The 21,344-nt window shown below is 42.1% G+C and overlaps 1 protein-coding gene across 1 annotated transcript in view; it reads left to right on the top strand.

The window, feature by feature from the left end:
- The window catches only part of LOC138947951 (uncharacterized), a 99,354-nt gene extending 78,578 nt beyond the window's left edge, over positions 1–20,776 (top strand). Inside the window, exons 5-15 of the mRNA XM_070319475.1 lie at positions 481–1,583; positions 3,276–3,500; positions 4,280–4,429; positions 7,121–7,198; positions 7,718–7,906; positions 8,634–8,943; positions 15,754–15,955; positions 16,690–16,813; positions 17,897–18,154; positions 18,977–19,135; positions 19,856–20,776. Coding sequence (XP_070175576.1) covers positions 481–1,583; positions 3,276–3,500; positions 4,280–4,429; positions 7,121–7,198; positions 7,718–7,906; positions 8,634–8,943; positions 15,754–15,955; positions 16,690–16,813; positions 17,897–18,154; positions 18,977–19,135; positions 19,856–20,131 — 3,074 coding nt within the window. The 3' untranslated portion in view covers positions 20,132–20,776. The remainder of the gene's footprint in view (positions 1–480; positions 1,584–3,275; positions 3,501–4,279; positions 4,430–7,120; positions 7,199–7,717; positions 7,907–8,633; positions 8,944–15,753; positions 15,956–16,689; positions 16,814–17,896; positions 18,155–18,976; positions 19,136–19,855) is intronic.
- Positions 20,777–21,344: the final 568 nt, after the last annotated feature.

Here is a 21,344-nt window from a genome sequence, read left to right as displayed (position 1 = left end):
TGCCTTACCAAAACATCGAAATATTCTAGTTAAAATTCAAGAAATCTCATTTAATCTTTATGAATAATTCAAGAAACTTCTAGAATATAAATTCATGAATATTCATGAACCTTTATTGAATGGTTCTAGAATTGTTCTTGACCGTTTCGCCGGGGATCTCTTTAACATTCAAGCTGCGGCCTTCCGGCTTCAGCTATTGTACTGTCGTTTACTTAAACACAACATCAGCAGTACTTCGCTCCCTAGAGGGTTACACTGCCGGTTTCACCGGAGTTCGCCCCCCTTTCTTTCAAACCACCGCTTTGGGACTTGGGCACATAGTTCTCACTGATACCACTCCCGTAGCCATTAAGGACAACGGTTGTTTTCTCTGGAGCTTGATTTACTCTCTGAACTTCATCCTTTTCTTTTTGTCTCATCAATTTCATTCTTTCACTAACTGTGCGCTCCATAAATTCAAACCCTGTTACAATTCCCCAGGAGATTCGAGAGGAGGAGGAGGGTCACTGACAAACAGACTCAAAGCCATTCTTGGACCCACTGCTACCGCTACCCTCAATCCTCCCCCAAAACCCCCAACGGTCCTCCTGAAGGAGGAAATGGCGCAGTCGGGTCAATCCTACAACTACGGACAAGGAATGGAGGTGGAAGGGGGATCAGGCTACGACTATGATCAGAGTGGTGCTCAGCTTAATCAGGGTCAGCAGGGGTACGATCAGAGCTATGGCTATAATGAGAGCGCCACGTATGGTGCAGACGCTAACTGGAGCTACGATGCCAGCGGAGGGCGAGGCTACGATGCTAGTGGGGGGGGAGGTTATGGAGGGGGGATGCAGTTTGGAGGAGGAAGGGGGATGGGGTATGGAGGAGGAGGGGGTGCTGTAGTGAAGAGAGGTCGTGGGAGAGGTCAGGCTAGAGGGGGGCAAGGTCAGGGCCAAGCCAGGGGTCAAGTTCAGCAGAGGGGTCGTGGAAGGGGCCAAAGCTTCCAGTATCAGGGAGGGGATCAGGGTGCTGGTGGGAATCAGGCTCCGAGAGGGAGAGGCAGAGGTCAAGGCGGCTTTGGACAGCAAGGACAAGGTCAGGATAACAGGGGTTGGGGAAGAGGTCAAGGTCAGCCATGGAAGAACAACGACCAGAGTGGCGGATTTCAACAAAAGCCACGGGGGCGGGGTAGAGGGAATTACTCCGGGGGTGATGGAAACTACAGCAACAACTATTCTAACTACGAAGAGCAAGATAACACGTACAGTAGTTACAACTCGCAAAACCAGACAGGATATCAGAATCGGGGCAGAGGGGGATATCAGAGTCGGGGCAGAGGGGGTCAAGGCGACACCAGGGGCAGAGGTCGCGGCAACCAGAGGGGGGGGGGCTTTGGGAGAGGCAGCACAGCGGGACAGGTGCAGGCGGTTTCAGACAACATCATGGGGATGGTGAGAGGGGGGCGGGCCAGAGGGGGGAGAGGGCGGGGAGCAAGGGGGAGGGGTGGCCCAGCGGGTAAGCCCACCTCTTTCATGGACATGGTGGACAGTGCGTACACCCGCAAGTTTTCCAAAACATCAAATGTCGCTCTGAGTCCAGAGGTGAGTTGTTTCACTCTGCATTTTACTTTGTATGATTTTTTGTGATAGTGTTCTTGTGCTTAAAAGTCTGAGGGTAGAGAGAGAAAAAAAGGATTATAATAATAATAATAAATGAGCATTTATATAGCGCAACATCATAACTTTACAATTAATTGAATTATGCTCTTTGCGCTCGACACATTTAAAATTAAAACACAGTTATACAAGCATTTACATCTACATTCATAGTCAGCAACACTTAATTAAAAGCATACACCATCAAACATACATACAAAAGATTCTTCCACTAACTAAGTAATAAAAACATGAATAAAATAGGTAGTGAAAACAAGCACTGTAGGTAATAAGTGGGTGGAACTGGAGGAAAGTAAGGGGTTTGATGCGAGCTCTGTCATGGTGTGAAAGATAAGTGTACCTTTTGTGCAAATGTCATGTTATTTTTTTTATTGGTTTGTCTGGATTTAGGTCAAAGCTTGTTGCCAAAAGCTATGACTATGAGTGAGGGGAAAATTTCAAGAGCATCAATTTTGTTTTTCTTTTTGGGATTGGATTTGGAAGAAAAATTTAATTTTTCATGCAAAGTAAGGGAAACTGCTTGAGACAGCAGGATAACAGAGACCTATTTACCCTTACTATTGTGAAGTAATTTATTACATTACTGTAAGATGTTTTGCAAGAAATACCACGTTTGTATCCAGATTATGATTTGTAACCCCTTCACTGCCACAGTATAACAGCATTTTGGTATTGCTGTGTGCCAGGGCAAAATTTCGCTTTCTTCGGTAGGTAGGTTCACTAATCTGTTCACTGCTCGATCATTTATTGAGATATCTCTAGATCTTTTGGCATGTGTTTTGCTTATACCCTTGGCTATTATAGGATGACATGATCATTAGACTTTGTTTGTGATTGTTAAAGTAAAAATTGATATAATGACCATTTTTGTCAAAAATTAAAGTTTCCGGACTTACACACACACACATTGCAGCACGTAAAACCACACAAAACACTGCTAAAACTGGTGTCAAACATCAGGTACTCACATTACAGCCCATAAAAGTATTCTTCTGTGTGGTAATCCATAAATCACTTCTTGTAGAGCTTCCAGAACACTGTATCGCTTGAAAACGGGTCTACGAGTTGAGGTCCGACTTTCGGCCGCCATTGTGAATGCTATAGATTGGTTCTACATTTCTAACACAGTTTTCACCATTTGGTACTAACTTATCCGAACGGTCTATGGGAAAGAACTGTTTAGAACCCCTACAAGTACTTGGACAGTGGTTACCTCCCATTTAGTTTTCAGAAATGTCCTGAAATGTTGCTCACGCAAATCCCACGTACTAGGTACGGTTATGGGCGTACGACAAACCGAAAATGACCACGTACCTAGTACGGGGTGGGCAGTGAAGGGGTTAAATGCGCGTGGAATAAGATTGGCTTTGCTAAGGTTGGTAACCACTGGTCAGATTCCTTATTTTGACTGGACCATTTTCTCTGTAAAATGTTGTGGTTGAACAGGTCTGATATTATTATTAACAGCTCTGTCCTTTATGTTTCCCCCCACAATAGATTTTAAAGAGGAGGCAAGGAGCAAAACAGAAAATAAGAGACTGCTGAATCAGTCTCCTCTTATGACCCCATGGCTGCTCAATAAAAATAAACACAACAACAAAATTTGTTTCTCCACAGGCGGCTGCCTTCAACCAGTTCCTGGAGTTCTTCCTCACTTGCCCTGATCGCGTGAACGGCATCCAAACTATCGGCAACGCTCAGACGGCCAGTCGTCTGAGCGTGAAGATTGAGTTTGAGGCGGAGCAGCTGTGCTTCATCATCAAGCCGCTATTCACCGGCGTTCTCAAAGTGGGCGGGGTCTTTCTTACCCGGGGGCTGGGGCTGAGCAAAAAGGCTGTGAAGGTGAGAAGAATGAACACATACTTTGTCTGTCTTTACAATACAGAAGTTTGCCTCACAATTACGAGGGATTTTGTGGTTGGGTTGAATGAAAAGGGACTCCCAGTTGAATGCTTCAAACACTCGCAAGAAATAAGGTTTTAAAACAGAGGGAGTTTTAAACTAAGGGAAGACCTACAGATGCTGTGGGCATAAACTCTGAGAAAGCTGGGTTGTATATATATGGGGGAAAAGTCTTAAATTGAGGGGGGGGGGGGGGTCTATTGTACTGAATAAAAGGTAGGTGTCCATTCTTCTAATGTTATTGTTACGGACAGTGTGTGGCAAGTATTTTTTACATGGTTGATTTAGAGTTATTCAGCACGACTGTTCGGACCAAGCAGAGCTGATTATGAGTACACACAGAATGTGTCACTGTCATGTACTTTATGCTGCTAATTGTACGTGCAGCACGACTGTTCGGACCAAGCAGAGCTGATTATGAGTACACACAGAATGTGTCATGTACTTTATGCTGCTAATTGTACGTGCAGCACGACTGTTAGGACCAAGCAGAGCTGATTATGAGTACACACAGAATGTGTCATGTACTTTATGCTGCAAATTGTACGTGCAGCACGACTGTTAGGACCAAGCAGAGCTGATTATGAGTACACACAGAATGTGTCATGTACTTTATGCTGCAAATTGTACGTGCAGCACGACTGTTAGGACCAAGCAGAGCTGATTATGAGTACACATAGAATGTGTCATGTACTTTATGCTGCAAATTGTACGTGCAGCACGACTGTTTTGAGCGAGCGGTTGAGATCATGAGGATTTCCTCCTTGGAGGAGATTCTGGTCCTGGAGGATTGTGGGAAGGAGACGCTGAGAGAGGAGGTGGAACGTCAGAGCAAAGACGACATTGAAGCCTTCAAGTCTTTCCTCTCTGTGAGTGTACAAAATACAGTGGAACCTCCCATAACGCCCCTCCTAAAAACGACCCAATTTTCTGGGCACCAATGCCTTACACTGTAACTATCCTCCGAATGGTGACCCCCTCCTTTTTCAGACGATAGACCTACCAACATAGGGTCAATAACAACTTTGACCTTATTACCAGTGAGTGTCATTACCAGTGAGTGTCACACTCAAAGTTCGTAATAACCCAGCAGATGTAAGTAGGAGGATTTACTATACTTTTGCCCCCACGAACAAAACATGTCGGCTGGTGTGTGTGGCAGTGATACTCTTGGTGTCTGTCTCACGCTTCTTACAACTTCTCAATTTGTTCGCAGTGTAGGTAGGATTCTCCTTCTTCTTCAGCGTTCCAGAATTTTCTGGTGACGTGTGAGCTCGTTTGCCCATTTGGGTTCTCCACACTATACTCTGCGGAGAGCATAGTCAGCTTCACTCCGCTTTCATTAAGTAGGCATGCTGGGTATTTCCGTGTTTCCATAACCCACCGAACTCCGACATGGATTACAGGATCTTTTCCGTGCGCACTTGGTCTTGTGCTTGTGTGTACACACGAAGGGGGTTAAGACACTAGCAGGTCTGCACATAAGTTGACCTGGGAGATCGGAAAAATTTCCACTCTTAACCCACCAGGCGGCAGCGACCGGGATTCGAACTCACGACCTCCCGATTAGGAGGCCGACGTCTTACCACTGCGCCCGTCGTAGGTGGGATTGTTTTGAGTAACAATGAATAAAGAAGACAGGTTAGTCATTGGACGGTTCAAACTGAGAGACAAAACCAAACATGCACTGATACATTGACCTAGTGGTCTTTGAATTGTACGGTCAACAATAAAGAGCCCAACAGAACAAGAACTAAGCTTAGTTGAGTGTTGTCTCTTCCATCTCAGATTGTTTTGAAAATCACAATCGCTTTTTTAAGATTCGAGATACAGTAGAACTCCCCCTTAGCGACCCCCCTGTTTACGACCACCCCCTTTTTACGACCGATTTTGCTACCACGGATGCATTCTACTATATAATGAACCCCCAGTGAACGACTCACCCCAAAACGCGACTTACGACCGAGCTTTTGGGGGTGAATTACGACTTTCGCGCATTTGTAGTCGAACAGACGAAAACAATACATTGCGGCTCTTGCTCTCGAACTATCGCGAGACGAAAAATTTTTTTTATTTCGCGCACAATAGAATCCGCGGCGACTTCCTTAGGAGTCGGGAAGACGCAAATCCTGTGTATCGTCAAGGATAAAGACCCAAAACGCGACTTACGACCGAGCTTTTGGGGATGATTTACGACTTTTGCGCATATTTTGAGCAGACGGAAACACAACATGGCGGCTCTCGCTCCTCCAACTATCGCAAGAAGAAATAAAAACGAAATCGTGCGCGTGCGAGATCCTGATACATCCAGGGTTTTTTTCTGCACACTATCTTGTCACGACGACTGTCTTGTTGACAAACGAAGATTCGCGAAAGAAAAAGAAAAGCGCCGACTCTTGAGAAGAGAGCTAATAAAGTAATCGCTAATCGAGCGGAGTGGCAATCCGCGGCGACTTCCTTGGGAGTCGGGAATACGAAAATCCTGCGTGTCGTCAAGCCGGGATAATGACTCGGTGTTATCTAGATGGTGAGAAGGATAGCGAAGCGAAAGTACGCAAAGAGAGGAGCCTGTACGAAGACCTCAACGATCGTGGTCAAGTTTAGCGATGCAAGGCGACGAATCATTCATATGAGCGGAAAGAGGATTCGGGAGAAAAGTCGTTATGCTTTTTATCGAGCAGGACATTCGGATTTTACTGGTTGCGCCACAATGTCAAATGTGCTTCACTCAGCGGGGAGCGAGTATTACGCCATGAGTAAATTTTCTTTGAAATTTGAGTTCAAGTTGTTCTGCTGTAATGTGTTTGGGTTTTGATATATGACAGTAAACTGCAACTGTGTGTTTGTGTGTAAACATGACCAGATACACCGCAACCAAATTCACGACCGACCGGCCAAAAACTCAAACCCCCCTTTTAAGACCCCCCCTTTTTACGACCTAATTTTCAAGGTTTTTCCAAAGTCGTAAACAGGGGGTTCTACTGTACAAAGTTCAAATTTTTTGGTTTCTTTGGTTTTTTTATTCTTGATTTAAAAAAAAAAAAAATTAAGCCATCTGTCTGTTTTGGATTGTGTTGTTGTTTTTGTGTGAGGAACTTTGCTGCCTGAAACGAAGGAGATTGTGGTTTTCATTATTTTGTCAAATTATACATATATAGCTTGGTGAGAAAAGTGTCAATCAATTATGGGACAGGGGGAACTTTTTTCTTGGCATGAAAATGTACTTTTGAACTATTTTAATGGCTGGTGCAAAGTGGTTTTGTTGTTATCAATATCAGCATTTATGTGCAGTCGCCTAGTTTTGAAAAATTCTCACTTTTGCAGTAAAGTGATCAAATTCATATACAAGAGTTTAGCCTCTTTGTCTAACACTCTCAAAAGATTCTCCAATCTCAAACATTAGACATGATGTTTAGAAGGATTGCATCAGAAATACAGAATGGCTTTTTAAAGGTAGATCTAAAAAAGCAAAAGGAACTAAGTACTCTAAATGCATACGGCATGTTTTTTTTTTAAGGGGAACTTACTTTTCTCCATGTTTTCCCTTTCTGCCTTCGCAGGCTAAGGCTGCATCCTCAACAGATGCCTCTGTAAATCCACACAGTCAGCTGCCACCAACAAGCAAATTTCAACCACAAGTGAGTTCCCGTTCATTGATTCAGGTTTCCGTGCCAGTCATAGTTTAACCATTAGAACTCAGGTGGTTTTCCACTTCAGAATGTGCATGAGCAATGCTTTTAAACTTGTGTACTTGATTTTGATGGAAGGGTGTGTTTTTTTGTGTTTTTTTTTACAAGCTGATTCTTATGTGGTGTTTTCCATCTGTAATCCTTCTAAACATTTGAGTAAAACTAAAGATCATAGTTATGATTCTGGGACGTGGGGTAGATATAAGGAAAAGCTTTGAGAGAGAGATAGGGGAGAAGGGGGTGAAAGGGAGGGGAGGTGTACAAATAGTGTAACAACAGAAAGTTCTTCTACCAGATAAAAAAAATATCTCTGTGTTGGTTTTTATGCATCATGGAAGAGTTGTATTCCTTGAAAGAGAGTCTAAAATTAAACACACCAGTAGCGTCACAGTGAACAGTGAGCTCCCATATGCATGTTTTCCAAAGCAGAAAAAAAGACATGAAGTTGACACTGCATTCGTCTTGCAGCAAAAACAAGCGGGTGAAGTGGACGTATCCCAGCAGATTCGAACAGCAGCAGTGTCAGAGTCGCAGCCCGCTGAGCGCAACTTCCCCCTGGCGGACAAGATGATGATGCTTCTGAAGGAGATTGAGAAATCTGGAATGGAGGAGGCGGACGTCGCCATGGCCTCGCGCTATGATGTCCTCTGTTTCAAGGTCACATTGCTTTTCTCTTTTTGTTTTTAATATTTTATTTTTTAAGTATTGCAATCAGGATTGAACATTTAGTGTAGTACTTACTTACTTACTTAGGCCCTTTTCCCCCAGCAGTGCACAGGCCATTGGCGACGGTTCTCCATCGCACTCTGCTTTGGGCTGTTCTTTCCGCTTCTGTCCAGCTGTTGCCTTGCCTCTTTAGCTCTGCCTGTGTCACCCAGTAGTGTAGTGATGAAGGGGAAACAATTGGGGTTTGAAGGGTCTCAGTGCAACAGAATGAGATCCAAATTATATTGGGATGCAAGCTGTCATTTTTGTATTGCTCTTTGTACCATTTGCTACAGGGTGCAGTGGATAACTACTGTAGTTGACTCAACTGTACTTGTGGTGAATTTTTGTTGGGTTCATTCAAAAGAGAGGGAGTGTGGGGGGAAGGGGGTATTCTTGGTAGCAATGTCTTTCTTCCTCAGCGCTGGTCCTTGCCTTCCTGCTTTTGTATGTATCATTTCTTAATCCCTTTGGGTTTTCTCGCTGCATGTGTCTATTCACTTGTGTGTTTTTTTATGCATACAAGCAGTTTTTCTGTGCTTTAAATTTGCATGGTGGTATTCTATTGGAATATTTTTTATCCTTTTATCAACATTGCTCTTTTAACTTTAGATATTTTTTTTCCCCCTGCGCGCGCCATGCACTTTGACGAAACGCTATCTTTCGCATATATCTACAGGTGGGGATTCGTGTCGCAGCCCTCTACAAGGTCGTCGACCTGAAATACAATCGTCAGTACAACACCAGCCCTTACAAAGGTGACCCTGACATTAACCTCATCTGCGAGATCTACTACGACGATGTCCTCATAGGTGAAGGTGAGGGTCGGCCGCGCAAGGAAGCGCAGATTGCCGCGTACAACTCCATTCAGAGCCGTTTGATGAAGGAACCCGTTTCTCAGATCGCTCAAGGGCCCAAGATTCCCCCTCAACCTGAGGCTCTTCCCAATTTCTTTGAGATCATCCACAAAGGGGCGAAACCACAGTCGGGTAAGAGAAAAACTGAAACTGAACCTTGTTACAAGAGGGATTGAGTGAGAGAAAGTGTGTGTGTGTGTGTGTGTGTGTGTGTGTGTGTGTGTGTGTGTGTGTGTGTGTGTGTGTGTGTGTGTGTGTGTGTGTGTGTGTGTGTGTGTGTGTGTGTGTTGATACAGGATGATAATGAAGACATCCCCATGGTAATGACAGGGTACCGTTATGTCACGACCTCAGGATTAAGTGCATGATAATAAGTATCCCATAGAATACCACTTTTGTACTTAAAATCATCGTGCTGGATCTTGCACAATCAATGACCAGTGTTATTGTGAGTAGCAACCATGGACATTCAACTATGATTATCCTGGCTCTTGCAAAAATGGGTCCGTCTTATCTTGCGAACCAGTCAAATCAAGTTATTGCATTATCATTATACTGGACAAAAATATTGCAAAACTAAATATCAAACAGCAGGCATAACCAGTTGCCGATTGATTTCTGGTACAGTAGAACCCCCTTTTTGTGACCCCCCAATTTATGACCCCCCTTTTTGTGACCCCCCAATTTATGACCCCCCATTTAAGACCTCCCCCCATATAACTTTCAGGCCTTACCTTTCCAGAGATTCTGTTCATAACCTCTGTAAATTTACCTCCATTTTAAAAACTCCACCGTTTTTACATTTAGTCAAGTTTTGACTAAATGTTTTAACATAGAGGGGGAATCGAGACGAGGGTCGTGGTGTATGTGTATGTGTGTGTGTCTGTCTGTCTGTGCGTGTGTGTGTGTGTAGAGCGATTCAGACCAAACTACCGAACCGATCTTTATGAAATTTGACATGAGAGTTCCTGGGAATGATATCCCCGGACGTTTTTTTCTTTTTTTCGATAAATACTTTTGATGACGTCATATCCGGCTTTTTGTCAAAATTGATTGAAATTTTTGTAAAGCAATCTTCGACGAAGGCCGGACTTCGGTATTGCATTTCAGCTTGGTGGCTTAAAAGTTAATTAATGGCTTTGGTCATTAAAAATCTGAAAATTGTAATAATTTTTGTTTTATATAAAACGATCCAAATTTACGTTCATCTTATTCTACATCATTTCCTGATTCCAAAAACATAAATATGTTATATTTGGATTAAAAACAAGCTCTGAAAATTAAAAATATAAAAACAAGCGGCGAAGCCTTCAAGGCTCAGGTAAGAAATCGACAAACAGTAACACAAACCAGAGATACTGTTCTCTGCACAAACTCAATCACTCCGTCACACATACACACACACACAGTAAGCATAGGTGACACTAGATCTAGATCTGTCTGTAGCCTACTTACGGGAACACGACTGCCAGATAGCCAGATCGACACTGCGCTTTCGACAGCGCTTTCGACCGCAGACACTGGAAACACGCTGTGCAGATTAACCTGTAGGAAATCTCCTTTGGTATCTTTATCTATTTTTCTGGAGCTACGAAATCGAACAATGTGAAATCGTCTTCTCCGAATCGGCGAACTGCAGCTTGGTGATAACTGTATCTATACCCAGTATTGGCGTTAACCGGTAATTAGCGGTATTTTACCGGTTGAAATGTGACCCTCCACCACGAAATGAGTCGCATGTCACCTTTGCATGATTTTCATATTTTTACATTTTCCTAAAGAGTTTTTTATGCTCTATCCAGTGGTGAAAACCGTTTTAGAAAAGAGCGAAAACTGTTTGAGTTATAAGCCTGTGACTAAGGTGACCCTCACACTGTTACCAGACACTCCCCGGACTTATATTAAGCCTAGCGCAGAACCGCGCGAGGTGACATGCGACTCATTTCGTGGTGGAGGGTCACAAATGAGAAAATACCGGAATAAAAATGGCTGCCGGTATGACCTACCGGTTGATGTTTAGAACTACAGGGTTTTTTCGCTGGTAGAACAGGCAGGTTTCACGGTATTGAGACATTCTATTGACTGCACAATGTGCTCTGATTTCTAACTTGCTGAACCAATTTTCTCAGTGTTTTTTTTTATATGCAATGCACAAATGTGTCATTTTGAATACAATTCTGAAAAAAAAAATCGTTTGAGTTGTTTTGTTGGCATTTTATGCACATGTGTTTGGTAGCGATCGTGTGAATCCTGACAGACGCCATTTCCTTCTGCATGACAGAAGCCAACCATTGATGTGAAAATTGAAACGAAAAGGCACTCAATTCACACTGAATGGTCATATTTGATAGCAGAGCTGCAATATCTAACCATACAAACAAAAACAAAAGCACAAATATGAATTTTGCATTACATATTTTGCACACAAAAAATCGAATCGAGAACTGGAAGCTGTCTGTCCGAAAAACTAAGTCTTCACAGATAAACCAAGTAAGCTTATTTTACCACAAGAAATGATAACATGATTTTATTTTGACATTGAAAACACACCTTTATAGTCTGTACTTCATAGGAAAGCATTTACAATGACCGAAATTTCGCGAAATTCCGCGCCGTGTCCATTTCTTGGAATGTCCGACCGTCGTCTGTCAGGGGTTTCCAACGATCGCTACTTTCACGTTCGTTGTCATTTCCGGGCAATCCTATGCCGTATGTGACATATTACACACTTTTCACAGTTGAGGCCGAAGGCGTGATTTGTGATTATTTTTTTCAGGTGAGATTTTATTGTTTTTGTTGCCTTTTTGTCGAGTAATATGCCGTCTGTCAGCCAACGATCGCTACCACACGATCGCTACCTCTTCATGCTCGATCAGATTTTTAGCTTTTTCAATGATTATAGAAGTTTGATTAACGTTTCCTTTGCAGTTCTGGATCGGTAAGGTAAAGGTATCTAATTTCGACATAAGATCTTGGGGGTACCTAAATCCGACCGATTTTCCAAGTCACATCAATGACGAGGTGCGCACGTCATCACAACAGAAGGAATACCATTCATACACGGGCCATTCATGAACCGGTTGATGACGCGACTTTACGGACCAATCGTTTTGTCGCGAGAGTTATTTGCGTCATCGGCACCGCGGCGCGAAAATTTGTCTTGCAAGTGTCTTCTAAAGTTTTAACGTTGAGGGGGGAATCGAGACAAGGGTGTGGTGTATGTGTATGTGTGCGTGTGTGTGTAGAGCGATTCAGACCAAACTACTAAACCGATCTTTATGAAATTTTACATGAGTGTTTCTGGGAATGATATCCCCGGACGTTTTTTTCTTTTTTTTGATACATACCTTTGATGACGTCATATCCGGCTTTTTGTAAAAGTTGAGGCGGCACTGTCACACCCTCATTTTTCAATCAAATTGATTGAAATTTTGGCCAAGCAATCATCGACGAAGGCCAAACTTCGGTATTGCATTTCAGCTTGGTGGCTTAAAAATTAATTAATGACTTTGGTCATTAAAAATCTGAAAATTGTAAAAAAACAAAAATAATTAATAAAACGATCCAAATTTACGTTCATCTTATTCTTCATCATTTTCTGATTCCAAAAACATATAAATATGTTATATTTGGATTAAAAACAAGCTCTAAAAATTAAAAATATAAACATTATGATCAAAATTAAAGGCACAGTAAGCCTCCCGTAAACCATCACAGATACGGTCAGGCTTTTACACACAGTACAAACACCCTTTCATTTAAACACTCACCGATTGAGAACATCCTAGGTGCCCTCCGTAAAGAGCGAACAATTTTCAAAGAATTTATTTTTGCGTGGTTTATCTTACCCCTGAGCCATCGTAAACTCGTGTCATCCAGTTTCCCTTTTTCACAATGTAGTCGTCAGTTAGTCATTTGAATGTGACTCGATGTGAGCTTATCTACAATAGCACGTTTTTATGCACGAAACAAACGGTTGTGGTTCACAAGAACTCTAGCGATGGCTTTTGACTGTTGAGAGGAACGGCGATATGCACTGTAAACCGTCGTCTGCGACGACCCTTGCGTGACCCTGCTTCCGGGCTTTTCTGATCTTGTCTTGATGACAAACAAATTCTTTTATGATTAAAGAATGTTGTAACAAGCTGTCAATTTATTATTTAGATTTTAAAAGTTAGGTCTAGCGCAAAAACGCACCACGGTCCAAAAACATTCTGATAATCATCGATCCACGTCTATCGACAGTTTACATCGATAGAAGGGAAGTAACTCATTTTTGACCTGAGTTCAGAATGGGTCCAAAAAGTGTTCGAGACAATCTGCAAAATTAATTCTTTAAAAATTGCTCGCTCTTTACGTAGGGCACCTAGGATGTTCCCGTTTGGTTAGCGTTCAAATGGAAGGGTGTTTGTAATGTGTGTAAAAGCCTGACAGTATCTGTGATGGTTTACGGGAGGCTTACTGTCCGGGCGTGATTTCCGGTATCATATTCATAACAGCCGTCCCGGCCAGCACCAAAACGAGGCGCAATTGTTGTTAAGGAGAAGTCCACGAAAATAAATTCTTTGAAAATTTCTCACGCTCGACAGAAAGCAGCCAGGATGTTCCCGTTCGGTGAGCGTTCAAATGGAAGTATGCTTGTACTGTATGTAGACGCTCGGGGAGCTCTGTGATGGTTTACGGGAGGCTTACTGTGCCTTTAAATTTTCGAAATCAATTTAAAAACACTTTCATCTTATTCCTTGTCGGTTCCTGATTCCAAAAACATATAGCTATGATATGTTTGGATTAAAAACACGCTCAGAAAGTTAAAACGAAGAGAGGTACAGAAAAGCGTGCTATCCTTCTCAGCGCAACTACTACCCCGCTCTTCTTGTCAATTCCACTGCCTTTGCCACGAGCGGTGGACTGACGATGCTACGAGTATACGGTCTTGCTGAAAAATTGCATTGCGTTCAGTTTCATTCTGTGAGTTCGACAGCTTGACTAAATTTTGTATTTTTGCCTTACGCGACTTGTTCTTCTTTGTTTCTGTTTTTCGACGGCATAATTGGATGACCAAGCAGGCACGGCTACCTACTAAAGTCGTGTTGAGGCAGGCTTTGTTTAGGGATCCTTCTATCTCCCCCCTCCCTATGTGAGGAGAGTAGTTAGGGTACCCACAGTCTTTGGTGGTAAGCCTTCAGTTTGTGTGCGTCACTTATGTGCGTGTTTTTTGTTGTGTGTTTTTTCCACTTAAAATAAAAGTAGATTTGTTTAACATTCTGTATTCATATATGTATGCAATTGATTATTATTTTATATCACAATGAGTGAGTGTCTTTTTATGAACAAAAAAGTGTTCCTTGTTAATGAAACAGGTATCTTGGCTCTTCTTGCCGTTTTCTAAATTAGGGGGTATCGATAGTATAAGTTTATTTCTGCCATTAAAAAAATGATAAAGAAGTACTTATCTGTTTTTATCTTGTACACACATAAATACACTTTCAAAACATGTGACTTTTGTTAGTGTATGGAGACCTTGAAATGTGAAAAAAACCATTTCGCCGGCCGGTTTAGGTGAAAATGGCGTTCTGATCAAGGACAGCATCATGCAAACATATAGACAGCCTCAGGCAAGGAACTTTGTTGTGAAAATCTGTTATATGTTTAAACTTTATGTAAATCATTTAGTATTTGTGGTTTTCTGTCTTCTTTCTGGAGTCAGGCTTGCATCAAGTTTGTTTGATAGATTTTCACGTTTTGGGGGCAACTTTCGTTTCGCTTGATTTTCTATGGAAAATAAGACTCTGCGTATAATTTTTTTCTTTGTTTTGTGTGGTACTGATCCTAATTAATTACAATAACATCCATGTTCACAGTATTTCACAGTTTTATGTTTGACTGGAAGTGTGAGAAAATGGGAAATGGCTGAAATCAATACCGTGAAACCTGCCAACAATAAAACCAGTACTCTGAGTTGTACTATTCCAATGACGAGCCCACCGGTTTTTTCTGGACTGTTTGCATCATAAAAGTTTGCGTACCGGTTTGAACAAATACTAGCGCCATCACTGCTATACCACAATCCTTCACGCGATCTGACCTAACCTTGACCCCTGACCTGGTCTACATACCACACACGACACAAACCAGTCAGGTGCTTTTACCCCCCCCCCCCCCCCCCAAACTCCCCACTGCCCGTTTTCTTTGGATACACACTTATAACTACATACGTGCCGACGAAATGTTGATCATAGCTTCAATACTTTGAAGCTGTTGCTTGAATAATAACCAGGTAAAATTAGTATTTCGGTGTTCAGTCAAATGTTAAAGTTTCTACCACGGACATACATACATACGCACGCACGCACGCACGCACAGACAGACAAAAGTTAGCATCGCATAGGCTACACTTACGTGAGCCAATTATGATCAAAATTAAATTTCCGAAATCGATTTAAAAACAATTTCATCTTATTCCTTGTCGGTTCCTGATTCCAAAAACATATAGATATGATATATTTGGATTAAAAACACGCTCAGAAAGTTAAAACGAAGAGAGGTACAGAAAAGCGTGCTATGCAGCACAGCGAAACTACTACCGCGCTGAACTGGCTCGTCAGTTTCACTCCGTTATGCACAAGCGGCGGACTACGGTCATTGTGAAAAATGCAGTGCGTTCAGTTTCATTCTGTGAGTTCCACAGCTTGACTAAATGTAGTAATTTCGCCTTACGCGACTTGTTAAGAGCTAATTTTTTCAGATCTTTGGAGGTCTTCCACTGTATTCTCAAAGTTGTTCTTATAAACTTTGGAAAAATTCAGGAAAACTGGCGTAATCTGGCAAAAGTGATAACAGAAATTCACCTTGCTAAAACTAGACAGAGGCGGTAGAGCGCAGATTTACGGGTGGGAGAGCTTTCACACACAGTTACCACTGTCAGCCTTTCTGTATTTCCAGGCAACAACCACCACCGCATGATGTCGCTGCGGAGCTACCCTCCAGACCTGACGAAGAGCATGGGCGACATGGTGATCATAGAGATGGTGGGCGACACCATTGAGGAAAACGCTTACAAGATCCTGGAGTACTCAGCCTCCAAGAACTCCATGCTGCTGGAGTGGAAACAGCTGGACAAGGGGAACAACTTGAATGGTTTCAGGTGAGAAATGAAATCAACTAGTGATTGGGGTAGTTTTAGGTCTATATGGTCCTGTCTTATACTCTACAGGTCTTGCTTATCTACTGAACACACACAATACAAAAAGTAAGAATGAAAAGTCTAAAAAACGCAAAATATTACAAATAAGAGATGTTTTGTGAATTTAGAAAGAAGAAACCAAGGAAGACAGAAAGAAGTGCAGGGAAAGAGAGAGAGAAACAGCCCGACAGAGAAGACGAGTTTGTGTGTCTTTTGTCTGTGTTTGCCTTCATATAACTTTATAAGTTTAGGCATCTAGATATTTAAAGAGTGTGACGCTGAATAATTGAATGCATGTGTTATCTGGTTTTTTTTATCTATCAGTATCAATCTGTCTCTTGCTTTTGTGTGTGTGTGAGTGTGTGAGTGTGTGTGTGTGTGTGTGTGTGTGTGTGTGTGTGTGTGTGTGTGCGTGTGTGCGCACATGAATACGAGAGAGGCAGAAAGAAACAGGCCCAAGACAAAATAGTGTGTGTGTGTGTGTGTGTGTGTGTGTGTGTGTGTGTGTGTGTGCGTGTGTGTGTGTGCACATGAATACGAGAGAGGCAGAGAGAAACAGGCCCAAGACAAAATAGTGCTTTTCATTTCCTTTTATTGGCTCTTCGATAAGGCTTCAAGTATGTGTTTGGACCTAGCAGTGTTTTTCATGGTCATCCACATCTCTCCACATCTCCTGTATTTTTGCTGATTGACAGGTGTGAGATGTCGGTCAACGGCCAGAAGTCGGCCACAGGAATGGGCGCTTCCAAGCCAAAAGCTCGCAACGCAGCGGCAGCCATGATTTTGATGGACATGTACATGAGCAATGACGTCATCAGCGTAAGTTTTTGTTTTTCATCTGTTTGTGTTTGTAATGACTTTGAAAAGGTGTCAGCGTTTGTCCCAAAAAATAAAAATGTTTGTTTTTGATGACAAGGCAAAAAATGAGGGCTAGTAAGTTGGTCATTTTTGTATATTTTGTATATTTTATTTAAAAGTCTTGGTTTTTTTTTTCCCCCCCAGACACGTCTTTTTATTAGCACTAACTCGTGCGAGCTATGTCCCTTTGATGTCAGCTAAGACTGGTTTTCCTTGTAAAGTCTGCACAATTCTCTTTTTTTTCAAAGAGTCAAAAAAAGTTCTGGGGTTGGGAAGAAAAAAAGGGTCGTACTAGGAAAAGGAAACACTGACGTTTTTTGTATTTTTTGTAGGCCTTGTATGTAGCTAGAGATGTTGGCAGTATCAACCTGGTTGGTATGTTTTGTAGGCCTTGTATGTAGCTAGAGATGTTGGCAGTATCAACCTGTTTGGTATGTTTTGTAGGCCTTGTATCTAGCTAGATATGTTGGCAGTATCAACCTCTTTGGTATGTTTTGTAGGCCTTGTATGTAGCTAGAGATGTTGGCAGTATCAACCTGGTTGGTATGTTTTGTAGGCCTTGTATGTAGCTAGAGATGTTGGCAGTATCAACCTCTTTGGTATGTTTTGTAGGCCTTGTATGTAGCTAGAGATGTTGGCAGTATCAACCTGTTTGGTATGTTTTGTAGGCCTTGTATGTAGCTAGAGATGTTGGCAGTGTCAACCTGTTTGGTATTTTTTGTAGGCCTAGTATGTAGCTAGAGATGTTAGCAGTATCAACCTCTTTGGTACTTTTTGTTGGGATGAAAGGGGATCAGAGGTCTTATGATGAACTTTATTCCATGGCAAAGAAAAGTTGGTGGATTGATAAGATTTGTAGATTACTTGCTTGCTTGCTTGCTTGCTTGCTTGATTGATTGATTGATTGGGCAATTTAATAGTCTTTATTTTTTTACCTCCCGTTTTTACAGTGTGAACCTCCTGTTTTTAATTTTAGATCGCAAAGTGATTGATTAATGATAGGTCAGTTGATTTGTTTTTACTTTTTCCCTCTTGTTTTTACAGAGCGAAGGAGTTGAAGACCTGACTAAAGCCACCTCTCTGGAAGAAATAACAGCACGAGCAGAAGCATTAAAACTGGAGGGTCCGCCCAGAAAGGAACGTGTAGAAAATGTCTGGCATGAGGAGGCACTGTCGGCCAAGGAAAAAACAGCTGACACCCCAGAAGAGGCCTTGAGCCAGAAGCAGAAATGGATGGCCAACCCTTTGCAGCCATGGTTTGAAGACGCTATCGTAGAGATGATGGTAAACCATGGCAAAAAGGTAAGGGTTGCGAAAAGTGAAACGAAATTTGGTTAAAAACAGAGCAAATCCAGTAAGCCCCATTATACGAATGGCGGCTTAAAAACACGGAAACATATGTGGGAGGTATATGTACATTATACTTCACAGGGATTCCATTATGGTATTCACAATAGATTATACAATTTATAGATTATACGTTTCATTGCTGTTTATATTTGTCTGTGAGTGTCTACCTGAGCTTTGCTTACGATTTCATTGCATTCATTCATTTTTGAGCAAACATCTAGTTGAACAAGATCTCAGGAAGACTGAGAAATGGAGTCTAGTTTTGGAATTTGACAAGAGCGGTGGATACAATCAAATCATCTACAGTTCTGATCTATCCAATGGATGTGGTCTTCTTCTTATGCTTCATCTTCTGTGTGTGTGTGTGGGCTGCAACTCCCACGTGCACTTGTAGGCATTAGTGGGCTTTAATGTGTGTGGCCGTCTCCCTGCCATTTGGGCAGTCATACTCAAATTCATGGGAATGCATGCTGGGAGTTTTCATGTTTCTCTAACCCACTGAACTCGTGACATTGATGACAGGATCTTTTTCTAGCGTGTACACACGAAGGGGGATAAGACACCCGCAGGTAGCACAACAGTTGACCTGAGAGATCAGAAAAATCTCCACCCTTAACCCAACAGGCGCAGCCAGGATTGGAACCCTGAACCTTCCACATGGAAGGCCAATGTTTTAACCTCTAGGCTACGCTCCAGTCTATGGATGGTAAAATCAGATGGTTTACAATGTGCACGTTCACCTATGAGGACTCATGCCCATGCATTTTTTTTCAGCTGACGCTGGAAGAGCTGATCATTGGACCAGGCATCACCCCAGAAATGCGGCGTTTCGTCACGGCGGCTGCAAAACACTGTCTGCTGGGCAGCACCACCAAAGAGGACCCAGTCAGAGGTTCCTTTGTGATCGCTCATCAGCGTTCCATCGTACCAGAGGTAAGAGCTGTGTATGAGTCTAAGGCCAAAAAAAAAAATAGGTGTGGTTACGGTAACATAGCCAAAAAAAATAGGGTAGGAAGGTAGGCAATCACTTTTTTTCTTTTAAACTTTTTTTTTCTAATGTGTACAAATTAAACCTACTTGACAGGGAAATAAGTGTGCGACTCGGGCGCTTTCGCTTTCATTGCGTTTTCTGCACTCGTTTACTTGTTGTTTTGGGTATTTTTTTGACAAATGTAATAAAAAGTTATAGGGTCGGCCCAAAAAAATAGGGTAGGTCGGGTTACCGTAACCACACCTATTTTTTTTTTAGGCCTTAGTGGTGATTGCCTGTTTGAAATCGAAGAGAGAGAGAGATGTCAAATCAAACCAAATCAAATTATATTTTATTTTACGAGGGTTGTGGCATAAGCAATACAACCAAGCTTGTTTTTCAACCCACGCCCAGAGAGAGAGAGAGAGAGGTGTGCCTAAGAGAAGGAGAGAGAAAGAATGTGGTAAATTGTTTAACCCTGACTGCTGGTCATTTCAAGAAAAGATCAATCAAACTTGTAACTGGAAGGAGAAAAGTGAGATGCATGTACCTAGACCACATACATGGACATACAAGGAATACATAAGAGTACACAAAGGAGAGGCTGTGTTACTTTTGTTGCAAATTCCACACTGTTACGCTTGTGGGTCTGTTGATTTTATTTTACTTTTCTTCCTCAACAGGAGATGGCGATGATTCTGCGCATCAACAAGGGCGCCAGTGGCCGCTACAAGCTGGTGCGAGACAACAAGCAGATCTCCGTCCTTCAGCAGGCGCAGTTTGTGAGAAACTTTCCCGAGATTTGGCGTGCTCGGGCCAAAGCCTCTCTTGAGGCAGACAAAGGGAAAAAAGGAGAGGTCTCAACCACCTCTGGTGCCAGTGCTACAACGTCGACCACTGCTACTACTCCTACGCAGAATGTTCCTGCAGGTGACATTGTCAAGAAAAAGAAAGTGTAATTTGTTCATCAAGGAACACTACTTTTGTTACTCCACTGAGCAATTTCATGGCAACAAATGACACCAAGTAGGATTTTAGCTTTTCAGTCACCTGCTTTTTGGCTTTCCTGAGGACCAAATCTTATTACTATACTATGTGTTACGTTTGGACTGTGACTTTTAAAAGCACAGATATTTTGTTTCTCTTGTTCATCCCTGTGTGGGTGAGGGTGCCTCATACGTGTGTTCCTTTGTAGTCTGTTTGGCATGAGTACTTGTAGTGGTTTACCATCAGTTTCCTTTTTAATTTTACATTTGCGTCTTAATCTTCTCATTTTGGAGCCTGTTATTGTTGATGTTGTATTCATGGAATAATATGGGGGGGGGGGGGGGGGGGGGTTGGAGGGGTTCTGCCTATGTAAAAGACTTTTTTATGAAGTGATGGGCTAATCTCAGGCTTATCACTTGAGAATTTATTTTGTTTAGTTTTAAAAATAGTTTTAGGTTTGTTCAGCTGCTTAGTTGAACGCAAATGCATATATACATGTATCTGTGTTTAAAAAAAAAAAAAATTGGATGTGTTCAAAACTTGTTTTAGTTATTTTGCATTTGACGATTTGTTTTTGTACATGAATGATGACATCGTAATAAATAATATTTACAAACCATCTTGCTTGCTTTTACAGGGTGACCCAAAAAAAAGAGTACCCAAACAAAACGTCATAAATTGAACAAAAATAAAGCAATCTTCATAAAATTTATTTACACACACGATGTAGCCTCTGCATGATTTGCACAGAAAATTTTAGCGTTCTAGCTTGTCTTTCAGGAAAGTTATGCTCATTCTACAGAACATGCTCCAAATGGCCTCCGCGCCGATTCAGGCAAACTTGAACTCGCCGCGCAAAGTTATCAATCACCCGCACACACTCCTGTTGCGAGATTCCGCGAATGGTTGTTGTGATGGCTCGCTTGAGTTCTGCGATTGTCTGTGGGTTGTTTCTGCAGACGTTGTCTTTCAGGAACCCCCAAAGATAGAAATCTGGGGGATTTAAATCCGGGGGAGGCCATTTGGAGCATGTTCTGTAGAATGAGCATAACTGTCCTGAAAGACAAGCTAGAACGCTAACATTTTCTGTTGGAATCATGCAGAGGCTACTTGTGTGTGTAAATAAATTTTATGAAGATTGCTTTATTTTTGTTCAATTTATGACGTTTTGTTTGGGTACTCTTT

The sequence above is a fragment of the Littorina saxatilis genome, linkage group LG15 (assembly GCF_037325665.1).
Source record: "Littorina saxatilis isolate snail1 linkage group LG15, US_GU_Lsax_2.0, whole genome shotgun sequence".
NCBI lineage: Eukaryota > Metazoa > Mollusca > Gastropoda > Littorinimorpha > Littorinidae > Littorina > Littorina saxatilis.
This window is presented reverse-complemented; position numbering and strand designations above follow the sequence as displayed.